This window comes from Carlito syrichta, unplaced genomic scaffold, assembly GCF_000164805.1.
Source record: "Carlito syrichta isolate Samal-C Ts95f unplaced genomic scaffold, Tarsius_syrichta-2.0.1 Scaffold301950, whole genome shotgun sequence".
In the NCBI taxonomy this organism is placed as follows: domain Eukaryota; kingdom Metazoa; phylum Chordata; class Mammalia; order Primates; family Tarsiidae; genus Carlito; species Carlito syrichta.
Genome location: NW_007246046.1, coordinates 80,840 through 100,049, shown reverse-complemented (window position 1 = coordinate 100,049; position 19,210 = coordinate 80,840). Strand labels below are relative to the sequence as shown.

At 37.3% G+C, this 19,210-nt stretch overlaps 1 protein-coding gene across 1 annotated transcript in view; it reads left to right on the top strand.

The window, feature by feature from the left end:
- The window catches only part of LOC103258057 (neuroblastoma-amplified sequence), a 170,081-nt gene that overhangs the window by 95,257 nt on the left and 55,614 nt on the right, over positions 1-19,210 (top strand). The window contains exons 12-13 of the mRNA XM_021711229.1: positions 6,577-6,705; positions 17,209-17,272. Of these exons, the coding sequence (XP_021566904.1) occupies positions 6,577-6,705; positions 17,209-17,272 (193 nt within the window). The remainder of the gene's footprint in view (positions 1-6,576; positions 6,706-17,208; positions 17,273-19,210) is intronic.

Genomic DNA, 19,210 nt, shown 5'->3' with positions numbered 1-19,210 from the left:
GTTTTTTTCCCCTTTTTTCCCTATAAAATTCATTAATTTTAGTAAACTATATCTCAGAGTTGATTGCTCTTGATTTTTTTTTTTTCTCAAATACATGACATATCCTTTTGGTAGGTTATTCAATTTACTTGTCAATTCAAGCAATTATTTTGGAATTGTTTTTAGTATTTGCTGTGATCTCTTGCTTTAATTTTCATTTCTGGAGACTTATTATTCATATGTTGTATCATCTGGATTTGTCTTCTTTGTCATTTTTCTCTTAAATTATCTTTTATCACTTAGTTTCTTTATTTAAAAATATTTTTCTCCATTTCAACTTCAGTTTCTCTTAAGGCATTATCTGTATTGTTTATTCACATTTGACTTTCCTCAAATTTAGGCTTCATTTTGGGAATAGTGCTATTTTTCTCTTAGTTCTAATTCTTTCAGACTTCTAGCATCTTATTTTTGACATTTTTCAATTCTAATTTATGTTGTTTTCTTTAAATTCATTTGAAATAGTAGTTTGCAGTTGAATATCTATTTTGTGAGCCTCTCTGTCATTCTTTCATTTTCTGTTAAGAATGCTATTCTTCTGTTTATTCTCTTTATCTCTCTCTCTTTTGTCTGATAACTTTACATGAGATTTGGCCTTTGCTTTCTTTGATTTACTGTCCTTGTCCTTTTCTTTATTATTATTATTATTTCACTTTGTTCCCCAAGCTGGAGTGCAGTGGCAGGATCATAGCTCACTGGAGCCTCGATCTCCTGGGCTCAGGTGATCCTTCTGCCTCAGCCTCCCAAGTGACTGTGTTCCTGTACTTTTCACTGTAGTGTCTATTTCCAGAAACTTCTCCTCAGTGTGAGACTTGTCCTATACAAGTGAGACTTGGCCAGTTAGTTGTGAGAGTTTATATAGCGCCGATTGCTCCGGGATCCCTTTGTACTTTCCTTCTATTGAATTTTGCATAAGCTCTCCCAGTTTCTGTTTGTTTCATATGTACTTATCAAGTGTCTGGTTAGCATTTTGGCAAGTGACTGCTCATCATTTTCTGTGTAGTGCAGTGAGGAAATTGTCTATTGTGAATGCTAAGAGAATTTGCCTGCATATTAGAAGAGTTACTTGTATTTACTGCCACAATCTTGTCTGGTCATCTGGGGCATGGCACATGAGCTTCTGGGCTTGGCTATCTCCTCAGCAAAATGCAAAGAAAGTGGTAAAAATGCAAAATTAAAGTGGTAGATTTTACGTGGAGGTGCTTATCAGAGAGACCTGGAGAGGTTTTTCAAGGAACACATGCCATGCTTTTCCAGTCTAGATTTCTAGTTATTCTAAGTACTGGGAGTGAGGTAGGTATGATTTTGATATCCTCCTTCTTTGAAAATGTCAGCCCTTTGTTGCCTTATTTCAACTCTTATATTCTAGGATTTATATAATGTGGATGCCATTTTTATACTTGGGGAACTTACTGAGTGGTTAATGAGGCAAGATAAAGTACTAGTTAAAAGTTAGAAGAGGACCAGGTGCCATGGCTCAAGCCTGTAATCCTAGCACGTTTGGAGGCCAAGGTGAGAAGATTGTCTGAGTTCAGGGGTTTGAGACCAGCCTGGGCAACTTGGTGAGACCTTGTCTCTACAATAAATCAAAAAATAAGCCGGACATGGTAGCACATGCCTGTAGTTCCAGCTATTTGAAAAGCTGAGGCAGAAGGATTGCCTGAGCCCAGCAGGTTGAGGCTGCGGAGGTCATCACAGCACTCCAGCCTGGGCAACAGAGTGAGACTTTGACTCAAAAAAAAAAAAAGAAAAAAGTTAGAAGAGTGAAATATCAATGTATGCTCCCAATGTAAAAACTGTCACTAAGGTGAATGACAAGAGCCAAAAATGAATGGGACGTGTTGTTGGCATCTATAATATAGGTTATTGGATTCAGATAGGATCCAAGATTCATAACAGATTCTTTATTTAGGAAGCTGAGTTCTATAAGTGCAGTAAGTGGCTTTTTTTTTTTTTTTGAGTTGGAATCTCACTGTCACCTAGACTGGAATGCAGTGGGATGCTCCCGGCCACCGCAGCCTCTACCTGCTGGGCTCCAGCAATCCTTCCTCCTCAGCCTTCCAAGTAGCTGGAACTACAGGTGCATGCTACCATGCCCGGCTAATTTTTTGATTTATTGTAGAGATGAGGTCTCGCCAAGTTGCCCAGGCGAGTCTCGAACCTACGGGCTCAGGAAATCCACTTACCTCAGCCTCCCAAACACGGGATTATAGGCTGAGCCACCAAGTCCAGCTTAAATGACTTTACATGTACTCTAATTTTGTCCTTGATGCAACCTTATAATGTGTAGATGTTATTTTTATTTTAAAGAGATGGAAAGTCTCTGTTACTTATAATAGTTAACTAATGTGCCTAAGGTCATATAACTACGATGTGGCAGAGCCAATTTATATATCCTGGACCAACATTTCAGCAGTTTAAATGATGATTAAAGTAAAAATGACAGTCATAGCTGAGGAATATGAACGAAATTTGAGACACATTTTAAGCAAAGTGAAAATTACAGACACATCTAAATTTTATTGCTTTTATAACTAATTTGAATGAAGGAGAAGAGAATGGAATTATTATTCACTTAGACTGAGAAATCTTAATGAAGTTTGAAGAGTCATGGTTTAAATGTTTGAGGTTTACATTTATTGTGATGTATAGTTGTTGGAAAAGCCATATCCTTTTTTTCCAGCACATGCTCTGGGATTCCCTCATGTATCTGTCAACAGGCTTCCAAACTCCCAAGCACTGCAGACTGTTCACAGAATGTTGCATGGATTTTCTAATAGTGGCTTGAGATTTTGTGCTACAGTTTCTGTCATGATAATGAATTATTCCCTGGGCTGGAAATCCCTTGAGTATTATGTAGGCACTCAGAAATGTTTCTACAAATAAAAAGCAGAATTTGTACTTCAGAAGGAAAACCCTGTGTGTGTTTCTAAAGTCTTGTGCATCTTGAGTGGCTACAATCTAGTTGCTACTAATAACTATCGTCTTACTGTGCATATACATGAAAGTTAAACACATAACTTGGGACTTTAAAGAAATATATAATTAATATGTATTTATAAGTGAAATAATGTCTTGGATTTACTTTAAAATCCCCTGTCATTGTGGTGATTGGGGAAAGAGAAATTAAAGACAACTGATAAAAATGTTGATTTTTATTGAAACTTATTGTAGGGTACGTGGGTGTTCATTATATTATAATTTTCACTCACTTCTTTTGTGTGTGAGTGAAAATTTCTACACTAAGATATTTTAAGAGAGAAATGCAAAGCTTGAAGTGTGGATATCATAGCATCAAATGAAACAAAGAGGATCAGTTGGCCACCATATGAAAAGGAAGTGGTAATATTCTAGTTAAAGCCTTTATTATTTACTTTTCTAGAAAGAAAGAAAGGAAAGAAGGAAGTATAGAGGAAGAACAATATCTTTTCTCTACCCTTTCCTAGGTTCATGACTGAGGTTCCTATAGCAAAACATTGATTAACAAGGGAAAAGTATACTGATTTATTTAACTTAAATTTTATGTGACATGGGAGCCTTCATTAAGAAATGAAGACATGGCCGGCCTTAGTGGCTCAGCCTGTAATACCTGCACTTTGGGAGGCCGAGGTGAGTGGGTTGCCTGAGCCCACGGGTTTGAGACCAGCCCGGGCAATTTGGCGAGACCTCGTCTCTACAATAAATAAAAAATTAGCTGGGCGTGGTAGCACGTGCTTGTAGTTCTGGCTACTTGGAAGGCTGAGGCAGAAGGATTGCCAGATCCCAGCAGGTTGACCCTGGGGCGGCTGTTAGTGTGCATTCTAGCCTGGGTGATGGAGTGAGACTCCAACTCAAAAAAAAGAAATGAAGACTTGAAGAATTGGGTACACCTATGTTTTTTTTTAATGCTAACTGTGAAGAAGAAAATGGATAGTTGTGGAGGTATGGTTGGACAAATGGCAAAGAACAGGGAACTTAGCAAGGCCTGTCTGTCCATATTATTCCTTGTGACCCTGTGTCTTCAGAGGTAAGGATGATCCTTTCCTCCAGGTTTAGGGTAGGCACTGCCTGAATGAGGATCTTTCCACTTGCTTCATGGGACAGTCAGAAAGTCCTTCCTGGGTCTTATGACCTGCTTCATGGGAGAGGGGCAGGGGAAGTTGAGAGTGGCATTCTTGCTTCCACTGTTTTCTCAAATGTTAAGGTGACATATTTTGGAGTAACATGTGCTGAACCCCATCAGGAAGAAGGGATTTTAAAAAATGAAAGTTTCCTATATTCATTTACTAGTTTCCTCTTCACGTTGCTGTTGTTAAGTTACTTAGTATACTTTTTTGTTGCTGTTAAAGAGATGAATAAAACTTCTTTCTTGTTTTCAGAGCACTTTTAGTGTAGTTATTTAATGGAACGTTTGTAATATCTGAGAATTACCATAGAGCTCATACAGAACTAATTATTCAGGTGATCAAAACAATAAATTATACTTCACCATTATTTCTGCTGAGGAGCAGACTGTGACTGCTAGAAAGGCCAGAGCTCAGGTGAGGAGTACTGTCATGGCTCATGGATTGGATTTGAAGACATCTGCAGTCTAGTTCAAGTTTTGTTCTCTACACTTGAATGATAGTGGGCAAGTGTCTTCGGGTCTTCAGTCTCCTTTGGGTCTTCAGTCTCTTCCTTTTAGAAATCTAAAGGATTGGCAGAGAATTCTTTTACCTAGTAAAAAATGTATGCTTTTAAGACCTGCCTTATATAAAACCATGGAGATGACTGACTTCAGAGTTGAGGATGGAAGATGCGAGGCTGTTTGTCTTCTATTTCCCCTGATCCCATCACCGTGGAGGGGATGTGATTTATAATTTCACTTGAAGTACTTTTTCTGTTGTTGTTTCTATTTCTCAAGCATTTGTATCTCAGTTTTACATTTAATTCTGGGATTAACATATATCTAGCTAAAGTAATTTTAATCTTGAGTAACATGATTAGAGGAGGCTAGTCTTTTTATCTATATGCTCATCCAACAATGTTCCTGACCTCCTGAAATTGTTCTTTTTGTTTTGGATGACTGGTGTGCCTTAGTATTTTGAGACTTGAGGACTTAAGTGCCTACACAGAGGCCAAGTTGATAATGTAATTTAGTGAATTGGGCTAAATGTCATAATTTTGGTTTTCAGAACAGTTATGTTTAATTTTCGGTTCTGTAGCTGATATTTGGCCTTAATATTGGGGCAGTAATAGAGAGTGATAGGGGCTTTGACTAGCTGGAAAGTTTATGACCCATCTAAGGGGCTGTCTCCTACCAAGTTCTGTTGTCATCTGGGGACATGGACTTTGTGTTGCCAGATTTTGTAAATGTTCTGAAGAAATATGGTTGTGGGTTGCCATTTTCTTGTCTTGTTTTATTCTTTGTGGGCAAATTACTTTAGACCCTGTCCTTAACAAATGCCAGAATGGTAAATACTTAGATATTCAGTTAGTGTTTGTTTAATTTTTCTGAATCCATTGTAGGTGTCATGCTGGTGATGTGTCTGTTCATATGATTTATGCTCATATGATTTGTGACAACTTAGAAAACCTGATACTCTGGTAGGAAAGGGCAGAGAGATTTTTTGACATTGACTAGAAAGATTTCTGTCTCTGTGTACCCTTAGGTTGACTATGTGAAATCAGTATATTACACAGTATCTCTGTTCTGTGGGAACAGTTGGGTTCCTTAAATTTGGCAGTAAATCTGTAAAATCTTAAATATTCATAGTGTTTTTTAAATTAAAGACCATTTTTTCTTCCTTTCCTTCTCCTTGCATTATTCTTGCACCCTCTTTCTCTTCTTTCTTCTTCCTTTCTTTCTTTTTTTTTTTTTTTTGAGTTGGAGTCTCACTCTGTCACCCAGACTGGAGTGCAGTGGCCGCTCCTGGCCACCACTGCCTCGACCTGCTGGGCTCCAGCGATCCTTCCGCCTCAGCCTTCCGAGTAGCCGGAATTATAGGCACGCGCTACCACGCCCGGTTGATTTTTTGATTTATTGTAGAGATGACGTCTCGCCTGCCCAGACGGGTCTCGAATCCACGGGCTCAGGCCATCCACTCACCTCAGCCTAGGCGCGAAATTACAGGCTGAGCCACTGAGCCCGGCTTTTCCTTTCTTTCTTTTACACAGCATGAATTTGTGGCCTATCTATATGATGTGTGGCATATTCCAGGCATTGTGTACATATAGAATCTTGACAAGATGTGCGTTCAAATTTCAAGAAATTGACAATTTAGTCAAGACCAACCAATAAAAGATATTGTGAACTCATGGTAATTGATGTGTGAAGAAATATATTTATAATACTTACATATTTGGGTTTGGGGTCATATGTAAATTATGACACTGTGAAATAAATAGCAAATTCATTAAAGCTAGGAGTCTTGTCTTACTTATTGTGATTTGAAGCTGGTGGAACTCTTAGTTAGTAAAGAACATTTATTACATGGTGCTTCTAAAGAGTGTCATGTAGTTCTGAAAGTTATTTCCATTCGACCACAGGTCCTTTGCACTGACCTTCTCATTCTTGTTTAGGATGGAATCTTTAAGATGAGCCTTTCTCCAGATGGGATGCTTCTTGCAGCCATTCACTTCTCAGGGAAACTGAGCATCTGGGCCATTCCATCTCTGGAGCAACAAGGGGAATGGAATCAAAATGAGCAGGTGTGTCTCTGGTTGTTATTATTATTATTATTATTATTATTGGATTGATACTCTCAAGGGGTGAGTATTGAGAATACTAATTTAATGCTTCTGATATTTTACTTAGCACATAGCTATTATTTATTCTCATCATTGTGAAGCTGTTCTTTTCTTTAGTTAAATTATAGTATCAGTAAATTTGGGCAAATTAAGAATAGACTTGTTCTGTGAACTGATTAGAATTTGTAGTGCAGTATACTCTATATGCCGAGTTGTAATTTGTACATTGAACTCTTCATTTTTTTCCCTTTTTGACATTCCAAAGTACAGAATGGCGATGTTAACATTTCAGCAAAAGTCAATATGATCAAGGATTTGGAGAGTTATATCCTAAAAGAGTTGTAATTCTTCACAAATCTTGCAACACTAGTAATTTTAGCCTACTTAAAATTTGAAGGGAGGCACCTTCTTGTCACTCAAATGTGGGTAACTAAGATACAGAGAAAGATGGAATTCTTTCATTTTTTTAGTGACCTGAAATTCATGGATTTTAAGGATTGGGTGATTTTGTTGTTTAGTATCAGGTAGAATCAAAATGTGTTACAATTGAAATCCACAAGAGGAAAGTAAAATCTGCTCATATAAAGCCATGTGTGGTGAAAGAGTGGAGGTTTAAAGAGATTCCTCAACTGAGAACAGCTTATGTTGTAAATCTTTTGCTCTCTGATGATCAGTTTGCATTTTACCACTCTAAGGATTAATATTCTATCTCTTACCCCTGTCATCCCATTTTCCTATAGGAACGTCCAGCTTTGGCAGATAGCTTGTAATTCTCAAATTAGAGCCTATTTCCTGAATGATCTGAATGTATCGATTCATAATTAATATAATTATTAATAAGCAGTTGTTTTCAGAGGAAAAGAGGAATTGGCTGTATATTTTCTTAATTCACAGATTTAAATTTGTTTTGGCTATTCTTATTTTTTTGTCTTATGCACAGCTTTAGGAAGGTCTCTTTCTCCCTAGTTTCCATTTACCTTCAATTTATTATGGTGTCTACACGTCTGTTACTCATTCTCACTTATTGGATCTAGATTTGTTCTAAGAGGAAGAGATGCTCTCCTCAACCCACAACCTCAATAGCTAAGTACAAGGGACGGTCTTTCCCTTTGCTCTGAAGTTACAGCCAAGTTGACTTGTTTCTTTTCTCTGCAAGTGAAGTGATGAATGCTCTGAAGTGTTCAATGTGTTTAGCTGGCCACAGAGGCAGCAGAGCTTCCACTAGGCTGTTAAAGAACTGGCTGAGGATGGGAGTATCTGCTAATTAAGATGACATATACTTCATATTAATTACACAGCTAACCTTGAGCAGCATGAGTTTGAACTGCGTGTCCACTTGTATGCAGATTTTTTTGTTTTTCAACCAAACATGGATCAAAGATAGTGTTTGTGGAACGCAAAACCTGCAGTTAGGGAGGGTGACTTTTCCTCTAGTGGGGCTCCGTGGGGCCTACTGTAGGGCTTGGGTGCATGAAGATTTAGTTTATGTGGGCACCCTGGAACCAATTCCCTGTGCATACTGAGGGTTGATTGTATTTTCTAATGCAAAATACTTGAAGTCTGTGTTTTGCATCCATTTTCAAAATAAGGTTATTCATATAACTGATCCAAAATTGATCATGGTTATCAATTGGTTATCATGGTTATCAATGTGTGGTGATAAAGTATTCAGCTTCTTTCATTTGGGAGGATTCTGATGTGCTCCTATATTTGGGAAATTTTACATTAAGGCAAACCTTTTTTAAGTGGCCAAAACTTCAAATAATATAGGCATTTTTCCCCCCTGGTTTTCTGCTTTCTTAAATTATTTTTATTCACCTAATAGTATTGATAACTTCTGAAGCACTCTTAGTCTCTCATCTTGTGGATATCCTAGAATGCTGTATAGTGTGCTTTTCTTGTTTACTGAAATTCTAGAGACCCTTTTTGTCCTGCAAGGATAAAATGCATCTTTTTGTGGTCCTTATTGGCATATGCTCAGCTCTTTGACTGGGTAGGCATTTTTTTTTTTTTTTTTTTACCATTAGTTGCCAATCAATGTCATTGTTATTTGTTATTCTTAAGCACATTCATACTATTCATTAGTTAGGTTTTTATAGTGGTTCTATTGAAAAAACTTAAAAGTTGTTTAAAAACCTTGAAACTAGGCAATGAATAAGTTCAAATATCTCAGTAGTTTGAAATATGCACTCAGAAAAAAACAGGAAAAGAAGAGACTTCAGAAATGGAAAATAAGGTATGTGGTGGAAAAAGGTGAGTTTAGAAGTTAGAAGTTTGCCATGCCTTAGTGAGAGTCTTTTGAACAGAAATTCCCTGATTATCTAGAAGGGCACTTCATTAGGAATGGCTATGACTTGATTGTTGGACATTAGCCCTTTGTGGCTTTGACTCAGTGTTCCTCAGTCTTCAGATATAGCATTTGGCTTTTAAATTAATCTGTCAGTCAAAGGAGTGATGCAACTTGATTCTCAAGCTAGTTGTTTTTCTTGTTATATGGTTTTATGGGTATATGTCAGTTTCCTCTGATTTGGGTGATTTGAATTATTTCTCTTGAATGTCTGAGTAAAGTGGAAAAAATGAATTATTGGACTCACAGAACTGAAACCTGTGGACCTGGTTGCCATTACCAAGACAATTGTGCAGGTTGTAGTATCTTTTGTTGAGGGAGCAGTGGGTTAGCTGTAGTTACTGACTCTGATCCTACTCTGCCATTCCCACTGCTGCTCAGCTGCCTGCCCCAGTTCAGAATTCATCACAGCACAAGTTTGAGACTGCCACAGCCTCTCTTTCCTACTGCTGCTCAAAACATGGAAGGACTAGCCGGAAAGGGTAAACTCCTCCCTCTGATACCCCAGCCAGTTTTAACTTCAAAGGAAACTTTGGTCCAAAGTTGGGAACATGGAAGCATTTCATTTTAACCTATTTTTTTTTCTTTAAAATCTTAAGGCTGTGGTCAAAATGCAAACTCCTCTATGTACTTGTCTTCTCCTCTAGTCTGCTACTTTGCTCTACTTCCTGGGTTCTCCCCTCCCTGCCTCCTACTTTTGTATAACCCTTTCTGCTATACTTTCTAAAGCTTCATTCCATCGTAAACACTCCTATGAGGCTTAAATTTCTTTAGACGCTGCTTTCTTTTAGTATACTTACCACAGACATGTATAGCTGAATAGAATGAAGGTGCATGTATATGAAGGAGGACTCAAAAAAATTTGGAATTATTTTTTGGAGGGCGGGCACCTTGTAGCACAGGCTTCCTCCACTACATAAGGGTTTTAGGACCCTATCAGCATCAGGTTACCAGCTAATGTTGTTGTGAGAGACTGCATTTGGCTTCAGTGAATTTTTTTCTTGAAGGTTCTTTCAGTGCGTTTGCTCATTTTGTGATGGGTGATGTCACAAGTGCACCTGCCCACACCATGCTGAGTGTTCAGCAGTTTTTGGCCAAAAATGGCATGACCCCTGTGCCCCACCTTCCCTATTCACCCAGTCTTGCCCCAAGCAACTTTTTTTGTCTTCCTGGATAAAAAAAATCCTCACAGGGAAACGTTTTGCCAATGTGGAAGAAGGGAAATAAAAAACGGCAGAAGCACCAAAAGGCATTTAAACTGATGAGTTAAAAAATTGTTTTAAGCAGTGCAAAAAGCATCTTCATAGGTGTATTATATCAAACGGAGAGTGCTTTGAAGGTGACTGAAGTTTAAACATGTAACAGTAAATACACACTTTTTAATAAACATTCTGGGTTTTTTTGGGGGGGGGTTCTTCCCTTGTACTGTTTTCTTGTAACTTTTACAGATTTACTCTGTTGACAACATGAGTTATTACTTAATGAGCACTTACCTTGTTCTAGAGTTATACAGCAAGTAAGCAGTGGAGTTGAGAAATGATTTTTAAAAAAAATTTTTAAAAGTATTTTTAGAGATAGCATCTTACTATGTTGCCTAGGCTATACTTGAACTCCTCTGCTCAGGCGCCCCCTGCCTCAGTCACCTGTGTGGGATTATAGGTGAGAGCCACTGTGCCTGGCTGAGATTTTATATTTCTGTGACACTGATATTCATACTCTTTCCATTACCACATGGGAAAAGAAATACATAAAAAAAAGATAATTGGAAGAAATAGTTATTTAATAGGCTAATAAATACCAGAGTGTCTGGCACATATTTTCCCCCACAATACTTGGTATATCATTAGTATAGTAACATTCTGCTATTTTAAAGATCAGATTTATATATAATAGATTGGGAAGACTAGAATCTCTTTTTGTAATTATTGATTTTTTACATCTTTTTAAAAATTTGATGACCTTTAAAAGCACAGACACAAATGCAGATTTCTTCAGCTCTCTCAGTTGGGCTTCACTCTTGAACTTGTTAGTGTGTACTAGGAAACAGAATAAATAACTGAGAAACACTCTCACTGGTAAACACTTAGCTTTATATAGATATCCAGAGTACTTGTGATGTGGCAGGGTATGGGGTGAAGATGGTAGCTCTTTGTCAAGCGAGAAGAGTTTGGACAGCCATACTTTGGGTCTTTCACCTGTATCCTGGGAATTAATCATATTAACATAGATGTTTTAGATTTGAACTTTAATATATGAATTACTAAAATCTAGGTTATTGTAGTAAGTACAATAAAGCTGATATGTAACAGTACTATAAAATACAGTAGGTTGTTTCTATATCCATAATAGCATAATGGTAAAATATACTAAAATAAAGTTCAGCTGTAATGTAAAATAATGTAAAATAGTAAAGTTCAGCTGTTTGTTGACTCTCTATTGAGTGCCAGAGTAGGAAACACAGTAAGTCATAGGCCCTGTCTTTAAGAAATTCATAGTGTTACAAGGGAAATTATAAACAAATGATTAAAATGACATTAATATTATGAAAAGATAACTTCAGAAGAGTGTCATGCATTCAGCTGACCGTGTTGGGGAGAAGGATTATTGAAAATAAGTAGTTTTTGTATAGTAAGTCTTGGTCATTTACAGAGCACATTATTCATTTATCTCACAATAATCCTATTAAGTAAAACATGTTTTTATGTGCATTTTAAATATGAGAATAGTGCTAAAAGAGGCTAACTTGAGATCATTAAGTGCTAGAATCAAGATTCCATTTTGATTCAGATCCTCTGACTTCATAGGTGAAGCCTTTTTTTTAGAGTATCTGCTTATAGTGATTATGTTTAGAAATACTGACTTTCATCTGGACAAATAAGGTATTAGCATATGATATTAATGGTAAACAAGGGAGAGGTATCACTTGCAGTTTATATGAATAACTTCCCCTGGAGTAATTATAGCTCGTTATGTGGAGACTCTAGAAGTAAGCAAACCGTAATGAGTGAGAGGTGTAAATATACTTGTCTACCAAATATGGAGGTGTCTTTGTGTGCACTGATCACTAGAATTTCATTAAAGAGAAGTCCCAAGCTCTGAAAAATAGTCTTTTCTCATCCTCTAGCAGTAGTAAAGTGAGCTTGGGTCAGTCAGGTAGGCAGAGCTTGCCTCTCTTTTTGGCTGCTCTAGGAAATGAGTGGGAAACCAATTATTTAAAATAGATTACATGGTAATATGTAATATGTCAGCTTAGAATTTTAGGTTGAACATTGCCCGAGAAGAAACTAATACTGCTGCTTCCTGTACAACTTTAAACCCGTTCACCAAAATTGTGAGTGCAGCTCATTTGAGGCTTCCTTCATGTCACTTGCTGGTTTATTAGTTTTTATTATATGGTTTATGTGATTGAATATTTTCTCTGTAAAACCTTAATGATTAAAGATAGTTGTGGAAGTGCCTATTCTGATTTACTTCTATCTAGTTTTGAGTTGATTAAATACTTTGGCTTTCATTATCAATATGAAAATCCATCTGGCTAGAAATCTGTGAGTATTACATTTTGTTCATGTCTGGAACATAGTAAAATTGCTTAAGTGATTTTCATTTCAAACATTTCCCATATGTTATGTTTATATCTTTACATCTCATTTTTGGCCTTAATTTTTCTCTCAAGAATTTTATTACTTGCCTGTTTGTACTTCTTTAGGTCTAGAAAATGGAATAGAAACTTATCTTTTCCATTTTAATTTTATTTAGTCTTTGACACTTAGTAGGGTAAGTGGGAAGATGGCAGTTTATGTGATTCATCTTGATATAGTCCACAGCTGTTTTCACAACTTTTTTAGAGTGTGAGCTCCTTGAGAATAGGCACAGAATATGTAGTTCATCCACAGACTATCATAAGCTTAGCATATTAAATAATAACAAATATTCGTAGCAATTTGTAGTGGTTGCTTTTATGGTATTGGGGGCAGGGGCTTTGTTATATTTAGATTCTAGTGGTGAAAAATCAGCAAATAAAATTCTTTTTTTCTTTTTTTTGAGTTGGAGTCTCACTCTGTCTCCCAGACTGGAGTGCAGTGGCCGCTCCCGGCCATCGCAGCCTCAACCTGCTGGGCTCCGGCGATCCTTCCGCCTCAGCCTTCCAAATAGCCGGAATTAATGCGCTACCACACCCGGCTGATTTTTTGATTTATTGTAGAGATGTGGTTTCGCCAAGTTGCTCAGGCGGGTCTTGAACCCACGGGCTCAGGCAATCCACTCATCTCAGCCTCCCAAAGGCACAGGATTACAGGCTGAGCCACCGAGCCCGGCTAAAATTCTTAATTATAAAAAAAACGTTGCTTTAGCCATAATAGCTCTTCTGTATAAAATCTGTAGCTGTATTCTTAGAACATCCTTCTCTAGGCTTCTCTTGCATTCTAAAGTGGCGGTGTATTAGGCTGTTTTCAGACATAGGTGGCGTGATTATATAGGGGTGGAAAAGCGTGATATCTTTCTTCTATACCATCATCAACAAAAGACAGATGAATAAGAGAAAACATAACAAATTGATATAATAACAAATTATTTTCTCTTGCTAGTCTGAATTTGGAAAGAAAAGCAAAAAGAGAAATTACCTTCCATTCTCGACTGGGCATTCTACAGGCGCAGATCCAGTAGACTGACCTTGGTGAAAAAAATTCTGTCCTTTCTCTGCTGGCTTTCTGTCAGTTGTTCCAGGATCTCATTTCCAGGCTCTGGAGCAGCCAATATGTGTTGGGTACCAGAAACTGTTTGGGTGGAGAGGTGTGATACCTTTCCTCGCTCATATAAGAAACATGGCCAGCACTCCTGTAACAAAAGACGGGTTAAAAGAGAAATGTGTAGCCCAGCATGGTAGCGCACGCCTGTAGTTCCAGCTACTTGGAAGACTGAGGCGGAAGGATCACAGGCACACAGCAGGTTGATGCTGGGGTAACTGTGAGCGTGCCACTGCACTCCACCCTGGGCAACAGAGTGACACTCCAACTCAAAAAAAAAAAAAGAGAGAAATGTGTAACAAATTTATTTAATTCTGACCCAGGAACCTTCAGAAATGACGACCAAAGACCCAGGGAAAACTGTTTTTATGCTTAGGTTTGATGAATTAGACAGTCTTGTAGAAATGTGATTAAACAAAAAAGATATAATCTCCTGGTAACAGACTGAATTGGAAAACCCAGCAAGACTATTCAGATTCTTCTTGACTTCTCAGTATAACATTCCTTCTTCCTGCCTTATGGGACAGGCGCCTCCTGGCATGAGAATCTTCAAGGGAGAAGGGAAAGAGTGACCTTTTTAGGTTTTATGGGCCGCTTTGGGGGAAAGAGTTCTAGTGTCTATGACCCACCTTGGAGAAAAGGAATTCTGGTTTCTTTGACTTGCTTTGGGGGAGAAGGATTAGATAGAAGGGCAGGAAAAGGGTAGAAAGACTTTTTTTCTGAGGTCCTTACTGTCTCCTTCAGTTCAAAGTACTCAGGATGCCATGGTGTCATACTTTGGGGTATTGTGTTCTTAGCTTCAACAAATAGATATCTGGATAATCAAATTGTGGTATATTGTGGTTGAAACTTGAGGACATTATACTAAGTGAAAGAATTAGAAAGGTCAAAGAAATAAATTCTTTTTTTAGAGACAGCGTCTCACTCTGTCACTCAGCCTGGAAATTCTGGGCTCAAGCAACTGTTCAGTCTCAGCCTCCTCAGTAGCTGAGAACACAGGCATGTACCATCATGTCTAGCTAATTTTTTATTTTTATTTTGTAGAGACTCAGGCTGGTCTCGAACTCCTGGCCTTAAGCAGTCCTCCCGCCTTGGCTTCCCAAATTGCTGGGATTGATTATAGATGTGAGCCACCACTTCTGGCCTGCTGCCCTGTACTTCAATTAAACTGATCTACTTTATTTCCCCTGAATAAATTTTGTATTTTCCTTCTTCTATATTTTTGTTCATAGTAGACTTTTGGGCTGGGATGTTTTTCCTTATCCATTTTTCACATCCAAATCTTATCTAGTCGTAAAGGTCTAGTACCATAAGGCTTTCTTGACATTTCTTGAATTCCCTTCAACATCCTTAAGCCCATATTCAAAATTTTTTCTTAATCCTTTGAAGACCCTGGTATTTTAATCTATACCTCTCTTTGGGTGGTTATTAAATTTGACCTTGGGTTATATTAATTTATATTGATTTCTAAGCTCTGTGCTTGTGTTGAGCCTATAATGTCTGACTTTTTCCCTCCTTCTGTCCCTCACAGTGTAAACGCACAGTATTATTGACTAAATAGAAGAAACCACACTTTTGAGCGGATGTAGGAAGACTAGTACTATGTGAAATGATTTTGCTATAGCTTAGACATTCTCGTTAGAATTCAGTGACTTAAAAGACTGATGAATTTATTTACTCGTTCGCCGTTTAGTCACTATGACAAGAGGGCAGTGATGGATCTGGGAATACAAGGATGAGTATGACAGAGTTCTGGATGTAGAAGAACAGGTCTTCACTTTGTGTTTAAAATTGAATGAGCAGGATATGCCCATTATTTAAGCAGTATGCAAGGAACAGTTTAGTCCCAAGGTGACTGAAATCCTTGGTTTTAGTGCTAAGTATTGCTTGTTCTTGGTGCTTCTTTTAATTGCTGACTTTGATAAAGATATGCACACTTGGAATTCTCAGTATGCTTATGCCAATGAGATTATTTCTTTTTAATTTTTTGTCAAGATTTTTGTCAAATTTCATTGTAATCCATATGTCCTTAAATGTACCCAAGGCTGAATCATAACCATTGCTGCTGTTTCAGGGGCTTAAATTTTTTGATTCCACAAACTACCCTTGTATACTCCAGAATATAAGTAGGGAGATTGCACATGTTATGTTAATAAATGGTATATGCATATGGAACATGTAGTTCTGGTGACTTGGAAGCATTGGACAATTCTAAAATGCTTTAAAATGGTCAAATATGATTTCAATTTAGTTGATTATTTTCAGTAATATATACCTTATTGTACAATAGTTATTTGAAATGTAATCATTTAAAAAAAATATTTAGGTAAGGCAGTATACTCCATTTCTTCCCTTGGCATATGAATAGCCTTTTGTGGTAACTTTTTTTTCTGATAAAATTTAAAGGTTATGTCTTCTGCTCTCAGGGACAGCTCTGAGTGATTTATTACAGTAGTGGAGAGCAGGAAGTTATTTCGGGCTATGGAAATAAATATCTATTTTAATACTTTCAAGTGTAAGCCATTGATGAATTGATAATAAAACATGCATGTTTATTTTATTGCAGCAGATGAAAGTACATATTTTGTTTGACTTAATTATGGCAATACTTTTTTTGTTTTTCACTTTAAGATTCCAAATAAACTCCCCAGTGACTTTTTTTTAACTGGTCTTTTTCCATACTGTTGTAATTATGGAAACTTTTAATACTATTCAGGTGCAGTAAGCCAAGGGAGTATCTGGTGATGACTTAATCTCAATTGTTTTATGATACTTGAGAGATACCGATGTGCTATTTTGTTCTCAAAGGTTGCCGCAGATTGGAATATGAATGGATTCATTCTGAGGATAGCATGGTTATATATTTTTTACTTTTGGTCATAGAAAGTTAGAACTGGGAGGCAACATGCAGATGGACATAGTCAAGTTTCAGAACTATGAAAACCAAGGCCTGGAGGGGTTTCTCAGTTTGCAAGTTGCAGGCTAAGACCTATTTCCAGCATAGTTTTTGTTTATAACAACATAGCATCTGTCTTCCCAATATGTAGGTGTGATGTATACAGGTATATCTTAGTATATCTTACTTTCATTTGTATTGATCATATACTTGCTATCTTATATTTTTATGAATGCTATTTTCTTTATTAAATTGATTCACAGTACCCACATGTGTATATTTTAAGTGTAAAAACAATTGCTCTTCCAGACTATTTTGGCAAGGAATATATTTCAGTTAGTTGTAACTGAGAGATCAAGGGAAAGCATCATCTCTATGATTTTTTTTTTACTTAAAAGAATTCCATAGTTCTTAATGATTTTCTAATAATCTTCTTACATAGTTGCCTCAGGAAGTTATGTGCATATTTTCCTATTTAGCCAGGCTATGATGACCTTAATCCTGATTGGAGGCTCTCTACTGAGAAAAGAAAAAAAATCAAAGGTGAGTTGTATGAAATAGGATAATTAAAACCTTAAGAGATTTCCATTGCTATATAAGATATTCTTTATTTAGATTATATAGAAAACCTCTAGATAATTCTGCTTCACTTTTGACGAAACATTAAGGTTTCCTAGAATTGGGTTAAGGCAACAGCTCTAATTTTCTGATGGCTGGACTTTCCTAAAGGTGAGGTCAGATCCTAGGGGGTGCAACATGGCTCTCCTGCCACAAGCAGGCCCTGAGAGGGCACACTCATCACTCATAAGCATCCTCCTTTCAGATGCTCTTGGGGAAGCTTGAAGAGATTTATCAAAGGTTAAACACTGGAAGGTGTGAGGTAATTAGGGTTAGGTTGGTAGAGCTTTTTTTTTCTTTGCAGATGTGTCCGTGTTTAAAATAATTTTTTTATACAGTGAGCATATGTTATTTTATAAATGGAAAACAAATCAAAATGCATGCAACAATTGTTATTTAATTGGCAGATTAAAATAAAATTAAGCCGGGCTCGGTGGCTCAGCCTGTAATCCCGTGCCTTTGTGAGACTGAGGTGAGTGGATTGCCTGAGCCCGTGGGTTTGAGACCCGCTTGGGCAGCGAGACCTCATCTCTACAATAAATCAAAAAATCAGCCGGGCATGGTAGTGCATGCCTGTAATTCCGGCTACTGGGAAGGCTGAGGCAGAAGGATCGCCGGAGCCCAGCAGGTCGAGGCTGCGGTAGCCGAGAGCGGCCACTGCACTCCAGTCTTGGCAACAGAGTGAGACTCCAACTCAAAAAAAAAACAAAAAACAAAACCAAAATTAAAAACCTTTAAGGGTTATTTTGAATTATTATTATTATTTTTTGAGTTGGAGTCTCACTCTGTTGCTCAGGCTGGAGTGCCATGGCACACTCACGGCCACTCCAGCGTTGACCTGTTGGGCTCCGGTGATCCTTCTGCGTCAGCTTTCCCAGTAGCTGGAACAACAGGCGTGTGCTACCGCGCCTGGCTAATTTTTCATCCTCTGTAGAGATGAAGTCTCGCCAAGTTGCCCAGGCTGGTCTCAAACCATCAGGCTCAGGCAGTCCACTAGCTTTGGCCTCCCAAAATGCTGGAATTACAGGCTGAGCCACTGAGCCTGGCCCTATTTTGAATTTTTTACTAGTTTTTGGTCGAGAGTCATTTTTCTTTAGGTGAAGCTCTCAAAGTCAAACATCCCAAGATTTTTAAGTGTCTCCTATAAGATTAGTGATTGTCAAAAGGGTTCAAAATCTGTATTGCAATATGCTTTTCGTTTGCATTTAAGGAAGATAAAAATATTGATTAATTAATACCATGTATCAGATTCCATGCTTTGAATTATCTACTTTAGTTAAATAATCATCCAAAATATTCATTCAGAAACACTTTTGAGGAAACACAATAATCTGTCAAAGCAGAGGTTAGAATTTGATTTAAATGATTTGCTCCTCTTTCTTCCTACTTTATATTTAACTGTAAGCCCCCAGGAACTCTGCTTTCCACACTTCCTTGAAATTTCTTATTTATATGGATTGTCACTTTAATAGATTGAGAAGAAAATGTTGTTATGGTCTTTGTTTTTACTAAAATAATGAATTATTCTCATAGTGCTAAACTCCCAATTTAAAAATCTCTCTCTTCTTTAGTCTAATGTTTAAGTATGCTTTTAGATTTATGGCTTCCCGTTACATGTTTATCTTTAAACCATGTCATATCTTCTGTGTAACAGGCGAGGTTAAAAAATGTACAATAAAATTGTAGTAAATATTGTGGCATTTCCTTTTGAATGGCTCGGTTTGGTGAACCAGAATTCATTTTTTAGCTCTTAAGATTCTTTATCAACCTTGAATGTATTTTCCTCTCTGATTAGTTCCAAACTTAACAGGAAATCAGCACTGGAAACTACCATATGTCTGTTCTATGTTTTTCTAAAAGGTG